The sequence below is a fragment of the Pteropus alecto genome, unplaced genomic scaffold (genome assembly GCF_000325575.1).
Source record: "Pteropus alecto unplaced genomic scaffold, ASM32557v1 scaffold259, whole genome shotgun sequence".
NCBI classification, from domain to species: domain Eukaryota; kingdom Metazoa; phylum Chordata; class Mammalia; order Chiroptera; family Pteropodidae; genus Pteropus; species Pteropus alecto.
In genome coordinates, this window is record NW_006442492.1 from 828754 (window position 1) to 849131 (window position 20378).

The window sequence follows — 20378 nt, forward strand, 5'->3', positions numbered from 1 at the left end:
CGACTCTATTTCCCAAGCTTGCTATTTCATTTTTCGACTTTTGCAGTGTCGTTTTAACCTCCAGAAGTTTTATTTATTGTTTTTTGAGGGTTTCATTCTCCTTTCTAAAGAACTCATTCTGCTCATCTAGTTGTTTTTTCAGTTTCTGAAATTGTTGACTTGAGTTGCTTTAAATCTCATTGAGTTTTTTCAGAAGTACCATTCTCAATTCTCTGTCATTTAAGTTGCATATTTCTATGTCTGTAAGCTTATTTCAGGAGATTTTTCTCTTTCTTTCTGAGACGCCTTGTCACATTGGTTGTTCATGGTGTTTAATGGACTATTTCTTCGCCTGGGCATTAATGGAAATGCATTCTGCTTTTTTTCCAGAAAGATTTATTATATAAAGGTCTCTCTTTAACCTGTTGCAAGGAAGGTGCTTTTCTTTTGGTTTCCAGTAGGATTCCAGTAGGTTTCTAAGCCTCTTGGATTCCTGCTTTATATAAAGCTTTAAAAAAGCTTTTTTATTTTCTGATAGATATTTAATCATGCTCACTACCCTCAGTTTCAGTCCCTGTCAGAGTTAGCAACAGTCTTGGCAGTGTTTGCTCAGATTCACCTGGGGCTCTGCAGTGTTCCATCTTGAAGGGTATAGGGTGACGGGCCCTCTTTGTTGGGGGTTGGGGGCTGTGGCTCAGCCTCAGTTTTGCAACCCAGTCAGTAAAAATCAACTGTTGTTTCTCTGCCAGCTGCTTCTCTGCTTTCTGCCCTGATGACTGGGCCCTGCCACCAGCTGGTTGCGGGGAGCTCACAACTTTCCCAGGCAGGGCTGTTCAGGGAACTCGAAGGATGAACTCGTCGGTCCTTCTCCCTCCCCCTCTTCCTGCAGGGAGCTCTAGTAGCTGTGAGAGGCACTTCTTTATTATTCCTGGTCCACCGCCTGACACCCAGGGTTCTGACCTGTGGTAGGTCTTATGTGCAGATCCCATGCTCAGATGTACTGGTGTGCAGTTTGGGTGTTTTTTTTTGTTGAGTTTTAGATGTTCAGCTTATTGTTGTTTCAAGGAGAGAGATCTGGGGAGGTCTCTCACTCCGTCATGTTTCCAAAGATCAACCAGGGTTTTCATTCATTTTAAGCCTTCTCCACTGAGCATTATGTTTGTTAGAGGCATACTAGCTGCTGTAACAAATAACCCCCAGAACAGAACATGTTGACACAGCAGAAGTGTCTCACTTGTGAAACAGTTCAATATGATGTTCCAGGAGGACAGCTTGGTGGACAGCTTTTCTCCCCACAGCAATTCAGGGACCCAGGCTCCTGGCATCTTGTGCCTCCCTCATCCAGTGATTGTTAATCAAGGGTGATTTTGCCTTCTGGGAGACATTTGGCAATATCTCGAGATACTTTGGCTTGTCACAACTGGGATGGCAGGTGCAGAAGTGCAACCACATCTAGTAGGTAGAGGCCAGGGATACTGCTAAACATCCTACAGTGCCCAGGATAGCCCCCCACCCTCTGTCACCTACCTGTCCATAGTGCCAAAGTTGAAAAACCCTGCCCTAGGACCTCGGAGTCCTCCTTCCAGCCAACAGACAGGGGAGGAGAGTTGAGAAGACATGCCTTCTTCTTAATTACCATGGCCTGGAAGATGCTAGTCCCTTCTCACTTTGCCCAGGGGAGAACTGGACATGTGGCCACTCCTGGGTATGAACTGAGAAACTGTGTGAACATTTCAGTCTCTCTCTTTATGATGCCTTGAAAGCCCGTGACCAGTGCTTCAAGATGAACTAGTAAAAAGTGGCAGGTAGGATAGTGCCTGGATCCTGAGAGAAGTTCCTGGCGGAGTCCATGGCGACCACCAGGGCAGGAGGACCCCTTACTGGGTTCCCACCCACAGCTCACCCTCTTGCCTTCTTTCTCATTTTACTTCCTATCTCCTTTGGGGAGAGAATCTCCACCCATTCTCCTTAATGAGATCACCAACCCCTGAGGAAGTCACCCTAATTTTAGGCCTATTCATGGGGGCCAATCCCATCATTCCTGAGCTGGAGAGCAGGGAGGGGCCTGCATTTCCTCAAGGCCACATCTGGCCTCTGTGTTTCAGGTCTACCCCACGGCGACTCGAGCGCTCGGCCTGGGCACCTGCAGTGGCATGGCAAGAGTGGGTGCTCTCATCACTCCATTCATTGCTCAGGTAGGTTGCACGCAGGTAAAGAGGGAGTTACTACATGCCAAACCTTCTGCAGAGCCCTCTGTATGCATTATCTTGTTTCATCCTAACAACCCATCTTATGAGAAAAGAAATATTGCTTGCAGATGAGAAGTTGGAGGCTTAGAAGGGTAGAGGAACTTGCCAAGGTCACACAGCTGGGAGTAGAGAAGCTGGGAATCAAACCCAGGTCTTTCCCATGCAGAAGATCCTGGAGGTGTCCTATGATCTAGCCAAAAACAAGTTGGGTGGAAACAAATAGGTCAACATGATTTCATGGGAAACAAATGTTGCTGTCCCTGATTTCTGAGTTGGATAATTAGGTGTAATTGTAGAATTTTGCAACTCTTCGTGTGTCTTGAAGTGTTTCTACCCATTTTTAGGGGTCTTATTTTGAAATATTTTGAAAAAATTTTGCTTTTTAAAATACTTGATTAATTTTTCCTGTTTTTTATCACTTTTTAAAATTGAGACAAAAGCCATATAACATAAAAATTAACCATTTTAAAATGAATAATTCAGTGGCATTTAGCACATTCACAATGTTGCACAACCAAAATCTACATTCTCTCAGTGTGGATTTATCTATTCTGGATATTTCATGTACAGAGAATTCCAACACGTTTTAGCCAAATAGTTCTGTTGTGCGCTCTTGTGTTTGGCCACTGTGTGTCACTGCTAACAAATATGATTGAGAGCCTGACATGTGCCTGCATGGTACATGTGCTCCTGAGATATCCTCCCACTAGGACATGGACATTAGGCCCTTAGGCCCATTTGGCAGATGAGGAAATGAGGTTCAGCTCTGTTGTGTGATTTGCCCGGTGACATGAAGCTAGGAAGTTGGCTGAGGTACTGCTCTGGGAGAGAGTTATAAGGAATACAAACTCTGGGTCTGGCAGGGTCTAGGTTCAAGTCTCATCCTTAGTATCTACATGAACTTGGGTATAGTACTTAACCCTCTTTGAGTCTCAGTGTTTCACCCTGTAAAATGGAGTTGAAATACCTACCTCATAAAGCCGTCATAAGGACTAACTACGGCAATCACACAGAATGCTTATAAGAGGGGCTTGTGCTATCTGTACTATCTGAATGGTTGGTGGTCCACTCTGACCAGAATACATCTTCCTCCCTCAGGTGATGTTGGAATCCTCCGTGTACCTGTCACTGGCAGTTTACAGTGGCTGCTGCCTTCTGGCTGCTGTGGCCTCCTGCTTTTTGCCCATCGAGACCAAAGGCCGTGGACTGCAGGAGTCTAGCCACCGGGAGTGGGGCCAAGAGATGGTTGGCCGAGGGATGCACGGCACAAGTGTCACCAGGTCGAACTCTGGCTCTCAGGAGTAGTGACCGATGGGAGGCTGAGCTGGTCTTTGAGACTGTAGAGCACGGGGAGCTGGTGGAGCCCGGCTGGGGCACCAGCTGTCACTGCCGACACCAAGAACTCACCCAAGAGTACAGCCTGGACCCCAGTTGCTCATATTCATCGAGAGCCACCCAGGGATGGGGAGGTATTTGCTCTGGGGGTTCTATGTGTGTGTGGGGGAGAGGTTTGTTAATAACCTGTGGATCTGCATGGGAAAACTGCCACACTAGGAATACCTGGTGATGCCAGTAGCCAACCAGACACCATCCAGAGTCAGCTAGTCACACCTTTGGTGAACAACAACCAAAAGATCTCTGTAGATACAGTCCAGGCCCAGACCCCTGTGAGACCTGCTACCCAGTGAGTCAATACCTGCCATTCACCAACTGAACCGGTTCAGTAGGTTTCTCCTATGCCCCTGGCCCCCAGCTTTCTTCTTTAAAATTGAACGTGACCTGGGTGTGGCCTGAGCAGCTTTTTCTTGGGTCTGAGAAACACTCCCTCAGATGGGGCCCCTTGGTTTGCATCCCCAGGCAGGGGCCTGACTGGTGGAGACTCTGGCAGATGGACATGCATTTAAACTTGAGCCATGTGCCCCACCTGGCCCCCTTTGGAGTTACTTGAGGGGATTCAAATGTATCCATAGGGACAGCTGGGCTTGCACCAGATGACAACCTCAGAAAGCTGATACCCCTCGGCATTGGGGACTGAGGCTGAAGCAAGCTGAGAATCAAGCCCAAAGCCAAAACAAGGGCCTCCTGTTTGGAAGCAGCAAGGCCACACTGGGGCTTCTTTTCTGATCCCCTCCTCATTTGGGCAGATTGGTGACTCTTGGGGAAAAAAAAACCAGTTAACTCAGGTCTCAGTGCTTTGGATTTCGTGCATGGGTGGATGGCTAAATGAGCAGAGAAAACAAAAGGATTCTACACCAACCACCCACTCCAATTGGTGTCAGGGGACCAAGAGTCCTTCCTCCTGGTTTCCTCTGCCATCCTTGCTGTCAAGGGCTGGCTTGGGGTTCTGGTGATGGAACCCATGACAGGGATGCTGTGGGGTGGGGAGGAATGGTTGGACCCAGATGTGTGAAATGTGTACATTTTCAGAGGAGAAGGGAGATCAATTGGGTTTTGGGTTGGCCTTGGAAGGAAGGACTGGTACCATGCCTCAGCAGACAACATCCACCTCCAGGATTTGGTTTACATGAGCCTTTTTCCCATGATGAAGGCAGGGAACCTAGAGAAGGAGGGAGGAAGCTGCTGGATCCCATCAAAGGCCAGAGAAGACTGGCCCTCTGCTTGGAGATATCCGCTTGAGGTTAACATTGTGAAGAAGCCAAATGTGTACTTTCATCTCTTATTAAAACATGTTGGTGGTGAACATCGCAAGGGGCAAAGTTTGTTTGTTATAATGTCCTAGTGACAGGTCAGCTTAATGGTCCAGCTAACTTTTTCCATCCAGGCTCATCTCAAGGTTTTAATATGCTTTAACATAACAGTCTCTCCCAAAAGGAAGGAAAGTTGCACAGTGGGCTGCCAACATCATGACTTTGAGTCTGTTGGAGGCAACACTTTCTTCTAACAGTGTTGAGGTCACATTAGGTGACTTCTTCAGGCTCAAGTCCTAGGCTGACTACAAACAATCCTGTGTCATTGAAATATGGGTTGCAGCCCCCTCAGCCCAGGCGGTCAGAGAGCAGGTGGCTTGGCAGATCTGCCTCTCACTGACAATGTGAGTGTATCCTTGAAACCTGAGTGGCTATAGCTCTAATTATTTCTGGTCTGCTGAGCTCTCTTGGGTAACACAGAATCTTTGCTCGTCTTTTTTGCCTTCCAGTGGGCCAGACACTGCCGGATGACCATGTCCACTCCCTTCCTCCTCAAATAACCTGGAGGAACTGGGGGCTGGGATGTAGAAGGAGTGTTTGGCTGGCAGAAATGTTGTCCAGAGGCTGGGGTAAAGAGGCCTTCAGTTGAGAGCTTCTCTTCTTGAGAAAATGGAAAATGAAAACTCTTTGCCTTCTAAATTCCCTGCCCTTAAAAAAAATCAATATTATTGAATGATACAAGAGCTGCCACAGAAGTTGCCCAAGCCTTTAGCTAAAGACATTTCTATCTAATTTAGAACTATCCAAATCTCCTGTTTCCATTAATGGAAATGTCATCTATTTCTCTGAGTGTTAGGACAGATTTCAGAAAATGACGAGATGTTCAGAGTAGCCAGCGTTATGTAGTTTCTTTCTTTCCCTTACCTCGAGTATTCTCGGGAACACATAAATGACCCTGGTAATGTTGGCAGTGAGATGAAAGACCACTCAGGGATGGACTTTGAAACGAATATGGACACTCATTATTTTTAAATAATATTAACCAACAGAGAGCCTTGAAGAATGAGATTAAGAGTCTCCCTTAGTTACCGCTAATAAACATCGAAGGGCTGGATACCTTGCGCCACAAGCAGCTGTAAAACTAGTCAATAATAGCTTAAACCATTAAAATATTAATTGTTCATTTAAAAACAAGTCCAAAGTCAGGCAGCTCCAGGAAAAGTTCAGCAGCTCAACAATGTCTTCAAAGACCCAACTTCTTTTTGCCTCTGCCATCCTCTGCATGCTGGCCATTTGAAACCTCATGGTCATAAGATGGCTGCTGAAGTGCCAGGCATCGTATTCTTTTCCAAGGGGGTAGAATGGAGAAGGAACAGTCACAAAATGTGTTCTTTCAAATGATTGTGTGGTTTCTGATTAAAAGGAAAGTCTTTCAGCAGATTTACCATTCCTATGCATTGGTCAGACTCGAGTCCTGTGCCCATCCTGGCATGAATCCTTCCCTAGGGCTGGGGAAGGAAGGACCTACTTCCCACAGGATCAAGGGATACCCACAGCCTCTTGAACGCAAAATTGAGATTCTGGTAGCATGAGAGAAGGAAGACAATGGTCGTGGGATAGGGATGGTAGAGAGGAGCCTTGCTATAAAGTTCTCATCAAGGCTATTTTAATTGCAAGAAATAGTGATTAGACTCAGGTTAATTCAAATTAAGAAGTATAATTTTATTATAAGGCTTGGATCGGTAGTTAATTTCCTACAGGAGACAGTCAAGGAACATAAATGAGTGAAAAGGCGGTATAAGGGAAGGGGAAGGACTGTGGCAGAGTAAGGAGAAGCATAGGCCCCATCCAAAGGAAACACAGCTACTACTCAGTTCTAGCTGATTTTGTTGCATGGTGAGATCTCCCAAATTTCAAGACAAGAATCTGAATTTTTATCTGAAATCTCCAAATTTTAGTATGTTGAATCAAAACTTTTAAAATGATGTGTAAGTCAGTAAAATTCATCTGCAGCCAGGTTTGGTTCATGGGCTACCAGTTTGCAGCCCCTGAAAGGTTAGAAAGATCTCAGAAATAAAGTACAGCCTGGAACAGGAAACTGGGGAGCCACCAAGGCCTTAGGCAGCCCCCTCTCTGGATTCGTGGCCCCCATTTCCACCTTCCTCTGTAGACTGGTTTCCTTCTGCCTCCTCGTGGCTGCTGCATATGCCTAACCACGCATTTGACTTCTGCTCACGTGGCTTAGCTCTGCAAACATATTTGACTCAGCTGTTCAGTGTCCCACTTCCAAATCCTCACGAGAGAAAGCTGTTTGGCCCAGTTTAGTGATGGTTCCAGTCCTGGTCCAATTAAAATGGGTCAGGGAGTGATGGGGTCAAGAGGCGCAAACATGGTGACTTTGGCCTGCCCTTTCAGCAGAGAGGTACAGTTACAGGAACTCATAGTGACACATATGTAGCCTCTCGAGTCTGTTCATCATAACTATTATGTATCCTGTCATGGCATGCGGTCAGTATGCATGGAGTTTCTGCCATGCATCAAGCATGATATTTAATGCTGAAGATGCAAAAAGGAGTAAGACATGGTCCTTATCTTCTCGCACTCACAGCGTAGTGGGGAGAACAGGCATAAACAGATAATTGTGGTATAGGGTGATATGGGCACTAACAGAGGGATGCAGGGTGTTGTGAGAGGAACACGAGATGCCAACCCTGAAGCTCTAGAGTGTTCTAAAGGCCCTTCTGACACCTCAAAGACTCAGTGGTTTCAGTCAGACTTTAGTTACTGGTAGTGCTTTACTGTATTCTGATCCTTTGACATTTGAACACCCATGATTACATCACATGTAATCATTCTCGATTAATCAAGAAGATTTGATGATGAGCCACTTCAAGTGCCACTATACCCCACCATGCAAGAGAGCAGAGTACTTTCTAAATTCATCAGTAGGAAAACAATTCCACTCACAATAACATTAAAAGGAATAAAATACTTGGGAATAAATTTAACAAAAGGAGTGCAAGACTTGTACAAACTACAAAACTGCTGAAAGAAATTGAAAATCGAAATAAATGGAGAGACATTCCAGGATCATGGATTAGCAGCCTTAAAACTGTTAAGATAGCTGTCAGTACTCTGCAAATTGATCTATAAATTAAACACAATTCCTATCAAAATCCCAGCTGGCTTTTTGTGCAGAAATTGGCAAGCCAATTGTAAAATTCATATGAAAATGCAAAGGACTCAGAATTGCAATGTAGATGAATAAAAAAGAATTGAGCGTCCAAAAATAAACCCCACAAATTTATAGTCAATTGACAAAAGTTCCAAGACAATTCAATGGAGAAAGTTAATCTTTTCTAAATTCATCAAGCGGACAAAAATGCATTGAAAATACAGTTGCAGATCACTTTCAGAGAAGGAGCAGGCATGTTAGGTGAAGGGAAAGTGAAGAGATGAAGCATCACCACATCGCCTGTAGTGCCACGTGCAGAATTTCCCCACGTTCCTTCTGAATTTTAAGACATTCCAAGTGTCACTTTGGGTCTGAATGTGGACTTGTCTGGTCCCATACATTTTTATGAGTTGTCCATGCTGTCTTACAGAAGCTCTGTTGATAACTAACCTTGACCAGTAGGGGTCGCTCTCTCTGGGGAATTTTAGGTTGGGTGAAGAAATCACTGGTCGAAAACTAAATGCTGTGTTCCATTCCCAGCACCGGGAAGTGCCTCCCTCTCCAGGCTCCTCGTCTTGTGAGAGTCCCTTTGTCTTGGACCAAATATGGCTATGAGGAGGAGAGAGTTAGTTCTTTCTCAATGTGTCTGCAGAAAGAGGGAAGAAGCCCAACCAATTCTTTTATGAGTGTATATTTTTCTCCCAACCTAGGATTCAGTGTCGTGTGGTGCTTGAAAGTGAGGCACTAGAATCACATGATTTCGGGCTCTGAATCCTCATCCTATTCCTTCTCAGCTGACCTTATACTGCTTCTCTGTACCTTGGCCTTCTCACCTATGAAATGGGAATAATAGCTACTTCATGGTGGGGAGAGGGTTGTAGGAATTAAATGAGTAATGTGTGCAAGAGTTTAGCACAGAGCCTGCTACCCAGTTAGAATGCAATGAATTTTAGTTATCAGAATTATAATTATTAATTCCAGATGCTCTTCGACTTATGATAGGGTTACATCTTGATAAATTCATCATAAATTGAAAATATCATAACCTGAAAACGCATTTTATACACCTAATCTACTGAACACCATAGCCTCACCTACCTTAAATATGCTCAGAACACTTACATTAGCCAGAGTTGGGTGAAATCATCTAACACAAAGCCTATTTTATAATAAAGTATTGAATATCTTGTGTAATTTTACATGCATATTGCTTTTGCACCATTGCAAAGTAAAAGAATCAAAGTCATCCATCATAAGCGAGGAACTGTCATCATTTATTATTATTATTATTATTATTATTATTTTAGGGGCTAATTTATTACTATTGGAATTCTAACTTATATCTTGGCTCTCACTCTATTTATCTTGGGGCCAGCCAAAATCATGGCAGATATTTCATGAAGGACCCATTAGGGGAAACAATACAGGAAGGAACAGACAGTAATGGCATAGACATAGCACAGTGTGGGCCCTTCCAGACCTCATCACAGCACACAGGATGTCACTGGTCCCAGGTGCATGAAAACTCCTAGGCTCTGGTCCTCCACAAAAAAACAGACAGATGAAAATTCAACCTTAGAGGTTGAGGCAGATAACTAGGGATGAAGATGTTCAGGTGCCTTCTAGGCTCATTTAAGGCTTTCAAAAATATCTGGAAACTTATTTGTCATCTCAGAGAATACCAGCCAGAAGATAGAGAGTTGTTAAGTTTGCCCCCCAAACAAGGAGTATGCCTGGTGAGTTTATTCTCGATGAAGTTCCTTGAGAGATGATCCTTCCAGTGGTCCCTCCTCAAGGGTTACATGGAGCCAAGGGGGCCACCCGATGGGCCGATGATGCTATTTGGGATCCTGGATGTGGAACAGGTATCATATATTGCTAGTTCTGTGCCTCACTTCTTTTGCCTCCTCCACACTCCAATTCTACGTATAAATTCCTGCAATGACATCTATTACAGCATTCTTTCAAGTTCATTCTATGGTATTAGTGTTCTGGGCAAAAGGTTTCCATAGCCGGACAGGCTTAGGAAGACTGGATTGAACAACATCAGGTAGGTGTCTCTGCTACAGACTTTTCAGAACCTTTAACATGTTAGTGCGACTTGTCAGGTTACTTAACCTCAACTATCCTCAATATCCTGCTTTCCTTCTTGATTTTCTGAGTTCTCCTTTCTTCTGAGGACTCATGGAATAAGTCTTCATAATGTCAGGCCGGAGAGAGTGGAAAGACCTCGGTGATCAGAGGGTCCCCAGGTAAGGTGAGACTCACCTCCAGAAACTGACCTGTGGTTCCCTTCTCACCACATGCTTCTTGCAAACGGAAGCCAGTGGTGAGGTCAGGGGTAAGTAATGGCTTAGAGAGGAGCACATTGATTAGTTGGCCGAGGAAAGTGGGGAGTCCTCGTGGGGGAAGCAGTGGTCACTGGCACCCTCAGAGGTGGGATGGTGGCATGCTGAGCAACTTCCTTTCTTCCAGAACTTTCCCAAAGAGCTTGGCCGCCTCCAGGGCACAGCCCCAGTGGATAGTGAGCCCATAGCCTCCATGGCCATAATTGTGGATGACCTAGGAAAGGCAAGAGAGAAGATGGCCTGCTCTGCCCTGGAACATTCAGGAACTTTCCAAAGAGATCTGGGCAAAGCCAGATGGCACCAGAGCTCCTCTCAGCACCCTGGAGGGGGGGCCTGGGAACAACAGTAAGTTTGGGGAGCTTGAGGTTGACACCCTAGATTCCTCTTCTGTTTAGGAGGTGGACCTGCTTTATACACTCAGCACAGGAATCACCCACCCAACCCAACACACATCAAGTTGTCTGAAGTTCTCTAAATCACCCCACCCACCCAACACACATCAAGTTGTCTGAAGTTCTCTAAATCACATTCCTTGTTCCCATCCTGCTCTGAATTGCTGAACCTCCTGTGTTAACAGAAAACTTGTCTCCCCACCATGGGAGGAAAGAAAACCAGAGACACCGTTGGGTGGACTCTGGTAAAGTGCTAATGCATCCTGGAGACAGAGGCAAGACCCCTGTGGCCTTTTTCAAAGCTAAAACCATTGGCAGGGAGTTAAACTCCATATGTGACTCTCCCCTCTACACACACACACACACACAAACACACACACACACATATGCGCGCATACAATCTCTCTGCACACAAACACACAACCCTCTATAAACACACATCAATCACATACACTCACACACAAAACTTCTATACGCACACACACATTAAGAAAGGAAGGTGTCCTAGAAAGGAAGGATTGCTTTCCTGGTGGGAGCCCAGTCATCACCTACTCAGGTTAGTGCCTTCAGCCCAGGACGACGCCTGCTGTTTCAATAAGCCTAGTTCCTACCCCATGAGAGAGAACGAGAGGGGACCCCAGAGAGATGATGGGGCAGCCACAAATGGACATCTAGGCATGGCTCTGGAGTTAAATTCAAACCACATCCCAGCTCTGGCCCTCAACAGTAATCTCACTTGAGTAATGACTTCACCTCTTGGAGCCTCAGTGTTCTCATCTGAAGCCTGAGGAGAACAGTCCCAATCCTAAAGAAGATTCCATAAGGTCATTCGTGTCATGGACACAAAGTAGATGTTCAATAAGTGCCTATTTCCTTCAATTCAAGCACAGCATTAGCAAACTGAGGTACTGTCCTCTAGGTAACCTTGAGCAGGTCCTTTACCATCATTGAGCCTCAATTTCCCCACTGATAGTGGAGGGGATATTAGCCACCACTGTGACTGCCTGCCAAGAGGCTGTATGGAGCAGAGGTCAGGTAAGACTGTTCTCTGGAAGTACCAGAGCCCTCTAAGGAGTGAGAAGGACATTCCTTTCCTTTCCAGGAGAGCATACCTCTGTGTTTGATGATCCAAAGTGAAGCTGTTCTCTTTCTAGCCGAATCTGGGGGCGTACTGGCCGGAAGCCAGTCCATTCAGTAACAAGTTTGGCATCCTGGAAAGAAAAGTGTTAGTATTTCATCTCTGGATTATTCTGCTGCCATGATAATTAGCTTTTGGAACCTCACTGTCATTACCACCACGACTAACACCATCACTGTCTATTTTATTAATCACCACAACCATCATCGCCACCTTTATCAGCCACCAACATCGTTACCATCACTACTCCCACCTCACCACCAGTTCTACCAAACACCTCATCTTCATCAATCTCCACCACCAGCAGCCATCACCATGATATTATCAACAGTCACCACCTCATTACCATCCTAATCACCATCCTCCGCATTTTCATCACCATCACCAACTACTGCTTCCACCCTCACCCTCGTCGCCAACATCATTGTCATTGCCACTAGCAGGCAATTGTGAAAACTGAGGTTTCTGCAACAAATACATATGCTCCTTGTGAACACAGAATTACATGTTTTAGGGATGTCACCTTAAAAAAGAACAACTCTTAGTCATGGCCATATAGGTTTCATAGGCCCATAGTGGGACTTCCCCGTACATTATCAAATTCTGGTGTATTCCACAGACCCTTGCTGGAATTAATTTGCCCAGTTATCCTAGTGGTGGAATCTTCCAATCATCAAGTGTCCTCATGGTCAAGCTGCCAGGAACCTGGTGTAGGGCACTGATACCTCTCCCTACCTTACCTTCAGTGTGGGCTCCAGTCTGCAGCAGCCTTCCCAAATAGTGTTGTGGTCTTGGATTTTGTTTACCTCATTCCAGTTCCCCAGCTGGAATATGCCTCCAAGAGTCACTGCCTGGATCCTGGATAAAAAGTAAGGAGGGTCAAGGATGAAGGAAAACGAAGCCTTTGAGATGAATGGGGGTCATCACAATGTTCACACTTACCATCATCTCTGCCTAAATCACTACCTCCATCAACATCGTCATCCCTGCTCACAATACAATCAACAGCACGACAATTGCCATTGTCATCGCCATCACCCACCACTTACATCATCACCATTAACATCATTGTCAACATTGTCATCTCTTCTAATGTACAACATGGTGAGTATAGTTAATAATACTGTGTAATATACTTGAAAGTTGCTGAACGAGCAGATCTTAAATGTTCTCACTACAGACACAAAAAATGTAATTTTGTGAAGTAATGGGTGTGTTAACCAACCTTATTGGGGTAATCATTTTGCAATATATACAGACATCAAATTATCATGTTATACATCATAGACATATACAATGTTACATGTCAATTATATCTCAATAAAATGGGAAAAAATATTGTCATGTCCATCAACATCGTCTTTACTACTGCCTTCCTTGCTACCATTAATGTCATCACCATCAACCCCAGTCATCATTTCTATCACCACCATTAGCTATCGATATTGTTATATTCACCACACCACAGACATCACCACTGAGAGAGCACAGCCACAACATTAACATTGCCTTTGAGACTGTCATCTCTGCTGCACTAGTAACATCACTGATAGTGCCATCTCTATCAGCAGCAGCTACTGCTCCCAATCCTAGTCACCACCATCATCAACATTGATCTCCTCATCAATAGCAATACTATCTTTACTACCACTATTTCACTACCAACAATACTGCCATCCCTTCAACACAACCACTGCCTTCACTAACGGCATCACCTCTGCCATTAATATTGTCATCACTATCAACCCCAATCACCATTCCCACCACTATTCCTGTTAATGACATTCACACTGCTTTTATTGTCACCGCCGTCTCGTCTTTGTCTCCAGCATCACATTTGTCTTCAGTATCAGCACTACTGTCATCTAAAATTATGTTCAAGATATAGCCCAATTTAGGCTAAGTCCTGGCTTCTTAGGGTTTTAAAGGCTCAAGCACACTTAAAATACATTGGAAAGACTAAGGGGCTTGGGACAGGCAGCAGGGACATAAAAAGGGCATAAAGATGCCCCCTCTTCTGCCCTAGGATGTCAGATTTTTACCCTGGGATGATGTATGGGGAATTGTAGATGCCTCTGTCTGAGTCATGGGTGATAATGAAGTGATTCATCCAAGGAGCATCCACCTGTTGATAAAAGATGGAGATGTCTCATCGAGGGAGTTGGATCAGTGGGCACCCCCACCCTGCTCCTCTCTATGACCAGATGTTCTGACAACAGTGGTCGATTTCTGAGCCCTTCCATGAACCCCCTGCCCCAAGTCTGCGCCCGACTACCTACTCTTGCAGAAAGAGTGCCCTGAGAGCCACCCTGCTTCCTGAAGCATTACACATTTTCACCCACGTCTCCACAGAAAAACCCAGCACACATGTGCAACTGCACACACACATTAGCCCACCTCAGGAACACACTCCCCAAACACCTATGAAGGCACACATGCACACTCACAAATAGGTATGCCTCAGCACATGCACACACACCCATTGAGAGGCAGCATAGGCCAACGCTTACACACTTAGGCTCTTACACCAGGTGGCCTGGGTTCTAATTCCAATTCCACAATTTACAACTGTGTGAACTTACATACATTACTTAATTCCTCTGTGCCTCGGTTTCCCCATCAGTAAGGTGGCCGTGGTGATATGATAGACCCCATCTCAAAGGGTGGTGGTAAAGATTAAATGAATTAACACTATGAAGTGCTCAGGTCTGTGCCTGGTACTTAGTAAACACTCCATAAACATTTGCTCTTTTTATTATAATACAGGCATATGCAGCTCCCACATATGTACAGACATATACATACATGTTTTGCTAATGAAGAAGAAACCCCAAAAGAGAACATTTGGGAGCTCCATGTTGGGTTGGTCCTTCTTGTTTCTTTAACGTGTCGGTTCCTCTCACGGTGTCCCTAATACATCCTCTATCTTTGGAGATGAAATAATCTTCTTAGCAACAAAAGTCAGAGGTGTTATCCCTCACCTTCACACTCACCTTAATGATCTGCCCCCGGCCTGGCTGCAGCAGGGGGTCTGGTTGCAAGGCCCCAGCCCACACACCAGTGCAGTTGATAATCATGTCGGCGCCTCCTCTTGCCACCTGGCAGCAAGGAACGAGTCAGATAGGGTAGAAGCGGGTAAGGACCCTGGTATCCTCTGCTCCTCTTTCTCCCTTTCTCTCACCTATAGCTCCCAGCTTTCTGTGGCACAGCAGAGTGGGAGCTCAATGAGGAATCCATGGGCCTGTCTCCAAATGTCCACTCTGCCAGCAGTTTACCTGCTATGTGGCCCCAGAAATGTCTTGTAACCTCCTCAAGGCTCAGCTACCTTAGCTATAAAATAGGGCTGGTAGTGCATGTTCATAAGCTAATGCAAAGATCCAGTGTGACTCAGGATATAAAAGTGCTTAGCAAAAAAGTACTATGCAAGGTGGGAACCTTTTTGGAACTTTCCAGAAGATGTCAGGAGGCAAGCAGAGATAGTTCTCTTCCTTCTTCTGACTCCTTTTTATTTCATTCTCTTGCCTTCTACTCTGCCAAGAAGGCATGTTGGAACCCCTAGTTCTGGGCATGTATGGAATACTCAATAGCTCAGGGATGTAGCCTGATGGGCACCCAAACTCCCAGCCCAGCCCCCCCCCCAATTATCCTCCTAGTTCAGTCATGGGACATAGCGATGTACTATTATTGTTCACGAGCCAGTATTTGTGACACTAGACTGTGAGCTCCTTAGAAATGAGGGCTGTGCCTGAGTCCATTATATTTCCCAGTACCTGTCAGGGCTGGACCCAGAGCAGGTGCCTATTACAGAATGCTAATAGCTGTGTGTACTGAGCACCTTCCATGTGCCAAGCACTATTCCAGGTTCTGGGATTGAGTGAGGTTATAGAGCAAAGCTCTTGATGCATAGTCAGTGCCAGATGATGGTAGCTGCTACTAGCCTTATTATTGGTGGTGGTACTTCAGAAGTGAGTCAGCTAAGGAATATGACTTTGCAGAAATATCAACCCAGTTGTTGACAGGAGGCAGCCAAGTGTCTAGAACTTGGGGTTGGGGTGCAGCTGATACTGGGAAGAGGCAGCCAGCTCTCTGGCCCCAAAACTCAATGAGGCTTGAATATAGATCAGCCCCTAATGACCATCATGATCTCATTGTCCCTTTGTTTCTGCCACCAGTATCAAGGTGGAATGCCTGAGTCCTTCTGGGATTGACAAAATGCCTGGAGACTGAGATGAGCCTCAAGAGGACCCTGGAAGGCTGAGAAGGGAGCCCCCAACCAAGCAACAGGAAACAAAAGACTCCCTTCTTCTCTCTCCCACATTAAGCCCATTCCAGCCCCGAAGCTCACCTCCTCAAAAGACTCCACCTTCCGCTGGAAGAACTTCACTCCCCTCTCAGTTAACCTAGGATCAGACACATCAAAAAGCCCAGTGTTCAATTGTCTGCCCCATCTCTCCAAGAGGATGGCATAGGGAATATTTCCCAAAGAAACTCCTGTCTCACAGAATGCTCCTTGAGAAAATGGCTGTGTAGTCAGATCAGTTCATGAGCACCTTGATTGACTAGTGGGCCATAAAATGTCCCTTGGGAAACCTGAGATGGTCCAAGCCCCTCATCAGATGGAGATAGGAGAAGGGCCTTGCTGAAGGACATACAGCGAGTCAGTGATCGTACTGGGACTCAAACCCAGACTTCTTAGTTGGAAATGCTTCCTCCTACTACCACATTGCTTTGTACTATCAAAGGGATGACATGCAGGGTGGGGACAGGACAGGGTTGGACCAATGCAACATGCCCTTTTGTCAGAAGCAAGCATGGGGAGGGAGGCGGGATGAGTACACTCCCTAAATGTCCCAGCAGAAAAATATCTGTCACCATTAGAAACATAGTAGAAATATCAAAAGAACAGTAAATAAAACATGTAAAGGCTGAAGCATGATCTCAGGACTATTTTATCTACGTAGTTTCCTCAAGATAAAACTGGGCGCATCCTTTCCTGGAAGAAGCTAAACAGCTTTAGAAGAAATAACCATATTTTATCACAATGTTTCTCAAACCTGGCTGATAATTAAAATTATGCAGGGAAACTTCTTAAAATGCAAACTTATGAGCCCCATCATACAGGTTTTGATTCAGTAGATACGAAGCAGGGTCCTGAAATTTATGTTTTTAAAATGTCTCCAGGTTATTTAGTAAAAGCAACCATCCACTACAGATTTTTAAAAAAACTTAATGAAATAGTACTATATAAGAAATAGTAAATTTCAGATTTAGTGAGGTCAATAATAAATATCACATGAATGAGCAGCCTAGGTGATTCTGTAGCCCAACCAGGTGTGGGAACCATTGTCTTACTCCCCAGAAGTGATCAGAACCAAGGATAGCTCCCATCACTCCTAAAGGTTAACATTTGGCTGTTGGTCAATACAAAGATGAATCCCATGAACAATCATCTACTACAATCCTGGCTCTTGGGAGGTGCTTTCCTGAAACTAAAATTGAAAATCTCACCTTTTAGTCAGCCACTGTAGATACTTCCTCCCCTCAATAATCAGGCTTGTGTTGAACCAGCCATAGCTAGAGTCACAGCAGGCAAACATGGGAGTAAAAGATCAGAATCAAAGGTATATCTGAAAGCTATCAAATGGAGGTGGAAGCAGTGTCATTTTGGGAGCCCTCAAACGTAGAGTCAGGGCAACTGGGTGAAGTTCAAGGGAGAAGTGATTTTCAGTTCAATGCAAGGAAAAAATTTCTATCAGACAAAGCCATCCCTGACATTGAGATGTGCAAGTGGAGACTGGACGCTCATTTGTAGAGAGGATTCAAGCATTGGGCCAGGTGAGGAGAAGACCAAAGAGGCATTGGGTTATAGGAAAAAGAATAGTGGGGTTTGGAGTCACACAGACTTGGTTGGAATCCCATTTTGGTCACTTGGCTATGTAACCTTGGGAAGTGACTTAGCCTCTCTGAAGCTCAGTTTCCTCATCTACAAAAGAGGATACTGCAATAAAGCGTCTGGGCTTGACATCTATGATTCCTTATCCCAAGGCCCAGTTTAGGTGGGTGGCCTTTCTGAAGGAGCTGGACAGAGCACCAGGAAACCAAGGTACTAGGGGCTCTAGGCCTGGGATGGGACAGGAAATTTGGTGACTCCATATTCTGCTGCCATCTGTACAGGTATGTCTGAATTGTAGGGCTTCAGCCCCTTTGCCCATGACAATAACCTTACTTGTAATCAGGGAACATGTCCAGCTCCCTTAGGGTCAGCTTCCGAAATCCCAAAACTATGTCTTTCCAGTAAGGGTCCTGCAGGGGAAGGAGAGAAGAGGGCACAGGAATGGGCAAAAATCAATAATAATGATAACAACAAAAACTTATATAATGGTTACTGTGTGTAAGGCCCTGCTCCAAGCATTTTACTTATACCACTCCATTTAATCTTCACAATCACCCTCTGAGGTAGATACTATTCTTATTCTTATTTTAAAGACGGGCCCATTGAGGCTTAGAGAGGTTAAGTAACTCATCTAAGGTCACATAGCTAATAAATGGTGGAGGCTGAGATCTGAACCCACAGAGTTTGGCTTCAGAGTCCAAATTCTTAACTATTAGGCTATACTAAGACCAAGAGTAAGATGGGGTGAGTGATAGGGCAAAGGTCAGAAATATGAGAGAAAAAAGGGGTGACAGTAAGAGTTGCCAAGGAGTAAGAGTGGGAGGCAGCAGAGCATAGGGTCAGACAACTTAAATGAAGGTTTCGACCTCACCACTGACCATCTTGAATTCTCTTTGACTCAGTTTTCTGGTCTGTATCATGAAGCGAATAGTCAGTCTTGGTGCCACAGAAGGTAACAGATAGTGTGGGTAATGCCCTCAGCATGGTGCTGAATTTGACTAAACCCTGGAGAGCTGGCATGGGGTTCTGGGCACCCAGCCAAATCACCCTTTCCAAGCACCCTGAGACCATCCTCCAAGGCTGTGTCCTTCTTAGCACATTAGGTGCCACGTGGCCACAAACTGCCTGGGTTCAAATCCCAGCTCTGCCACTTTAAAGCTTTGTGAGCTCAGGTAAGTGACTCTATTTCACCTGCAAAAGGAAGATAACAACAGCACTTCCTTCCTGGTTATTAAGAGAATTAAATGAGTCACTATTTATAAAGTAGTTAGGACAGGGTCTGGCACACAGTAAATACCATGATGAGAATTTTAGTCCATCTTGATGAAAAGCTGTGGGACCTCCAGGGGCACAGAAAACCTTTTGGCTTCAGCACCAAGTGCCCACCACTACAAGATATGTCTGGGTTTTATCCATGGCAATTAAAGGCTAGTTGCCCCATTTCATCATAAGATCATTTTTTCTCTGCCAATTTAATAACAAAATTGGAAACAAAAATAATTTTAAAAGCAAAAATAGATTTCAAGTAAACCTGTTTTGAACACAGGAGTCTGTCACCTATGAGACTCAAAGTTCTCCCAAACTCGGGGCCTCAGCGCTGGTCTGTGATCAAGGCTCTGCCTCCTTACTCACCGGAACAGCTTCATGGAAGATATTGTAGCCTGAGATTAGGGCCAGGCCCATGTTTGCAGCATTGGGAGAATGGATGTGGCTCAGAAGATAGTCGAAGGTCTGCTGGTTCCAATGCCTGGAAAAGTCCCCCCAGAGAATCATCACCTAATACCCTGAGCTGGGTAAGACAACTTTGAGGGTCAGCTTGCATGGGACTGTGATCAGTCTGGTGCAGGTGTGTCCAAATCCAGAAATCCACCCTGTTCCACTCCTGCAGCACCCCAAATGCCTGTGGGTCTTCCCCCTCCTGAAACTTTCCAACATTTCTCCATTAATAGGATAGAGAAGAGGGGGAACAAAGGATACTCTGTCACAACCATTTGGAGCCCACATCTGACTTGGGATCACATAGCTGCTGAGTTTATTTGAAGGCTTTTGCTTGCTTTGAAGACCGTGAGCCGCATGGTTTAGGTTCTCTCTGGGAACCCCCCATTGTAAACACTGGTGGTAGACAAAAGCTTGCTCCTACCAAACGTTTTCCTCTTCTCTCTCGGCACACAGCTCAATTACATTTCCCTGACTCCTTTGCAGCTAGCTATGGCCATGTGACTGCATCCTGGCCAACGGACCCTAAAGACTCTGCATATGTGATCCTCAGGTGCCAGCCCATAAGAATGGAGATGTTGGAAGCCACAGAGGAGGATGGCAGAGCCATGAGATGGAAGGAGCCTAATCTCTGAGTTGCCACCCATTAACCAGGAACTCTGGTTTTTGAATTTGTGGGAAGAATGACAGTTTTGTTTGAGCCGTTATTCATCTGAGGCTGAAGCAGCTGGGGGTCTCTAAACTGACATAATGACCTTTGCCATTTCTTTGCTAAACCTAAATGTTGATTCACCCACTTAGAAGTATTCCTGATTCAGCGATGCATATGGCATCGACAGC

General features: G+C 45.2%; 2 protein-coding genes across 2 annotated transcripts in view; one reads left to right on the forward strand and one right to left on the reverse strand.

Moving 5' to 3' along the window:
* Positions 1–3533, forward strand: part of SVOP (SV2 related protein) — a 64753-nt gene extending 61220 nt beyond the window's left edge. The window contains exons 15-16 of the mRNA XM_006922179.1: positions 2085–2174; positions 3327–3533. Of these exons, the coding sequence (XP_006922241.1) occupies positions 2085–2174; positions 3327–3533 (297 nt within the window). The remainder of the gene's footprint in view (positions 1–2084; positions 2175–3326) is intronic.
* A 6900-nt stretch (positions 3534–10433) lies between these two features.
* DAO (D-amino acid oxidase) overlaps positions 10434–20378 on the reverse strand; it is a 10394-nt gene continuing 449 nt past the window's right edge. Inside the window, exons 2-10 of the mRNA XM_006922162.1 lie at positions 19455–19569; positions 18156–18232; positions 17438–17503; positions 16275–16329; positions 14923–15027; positions 13972–14054; positions 12670–12787; positions 11904–12002; positions 10434–10613 (exon numbers count right to left, since the gene is read on the reverse strand). Coding sequence (XP_006922224.1) covers positions 10482–10613; positions 11904–12002; positions 12670–12787; positions 13972–14054; positions 14923–15027; positions 16275–16329; positions 17438–17503; positions 18156–18232; positions 19455–19569 — 850 coding nt within the window. The 3' untranslated portion in view covers positions 10434–10481. The remainder of the gene's footprint in view (positions 10614–11903; positions 12003–12669; positions 12788–13971; positions 14055–14922; positions 15028–16274; positions 16330–17437; positions 17504–18155; positions 18233–19454; positions 19570–20378) is intronic.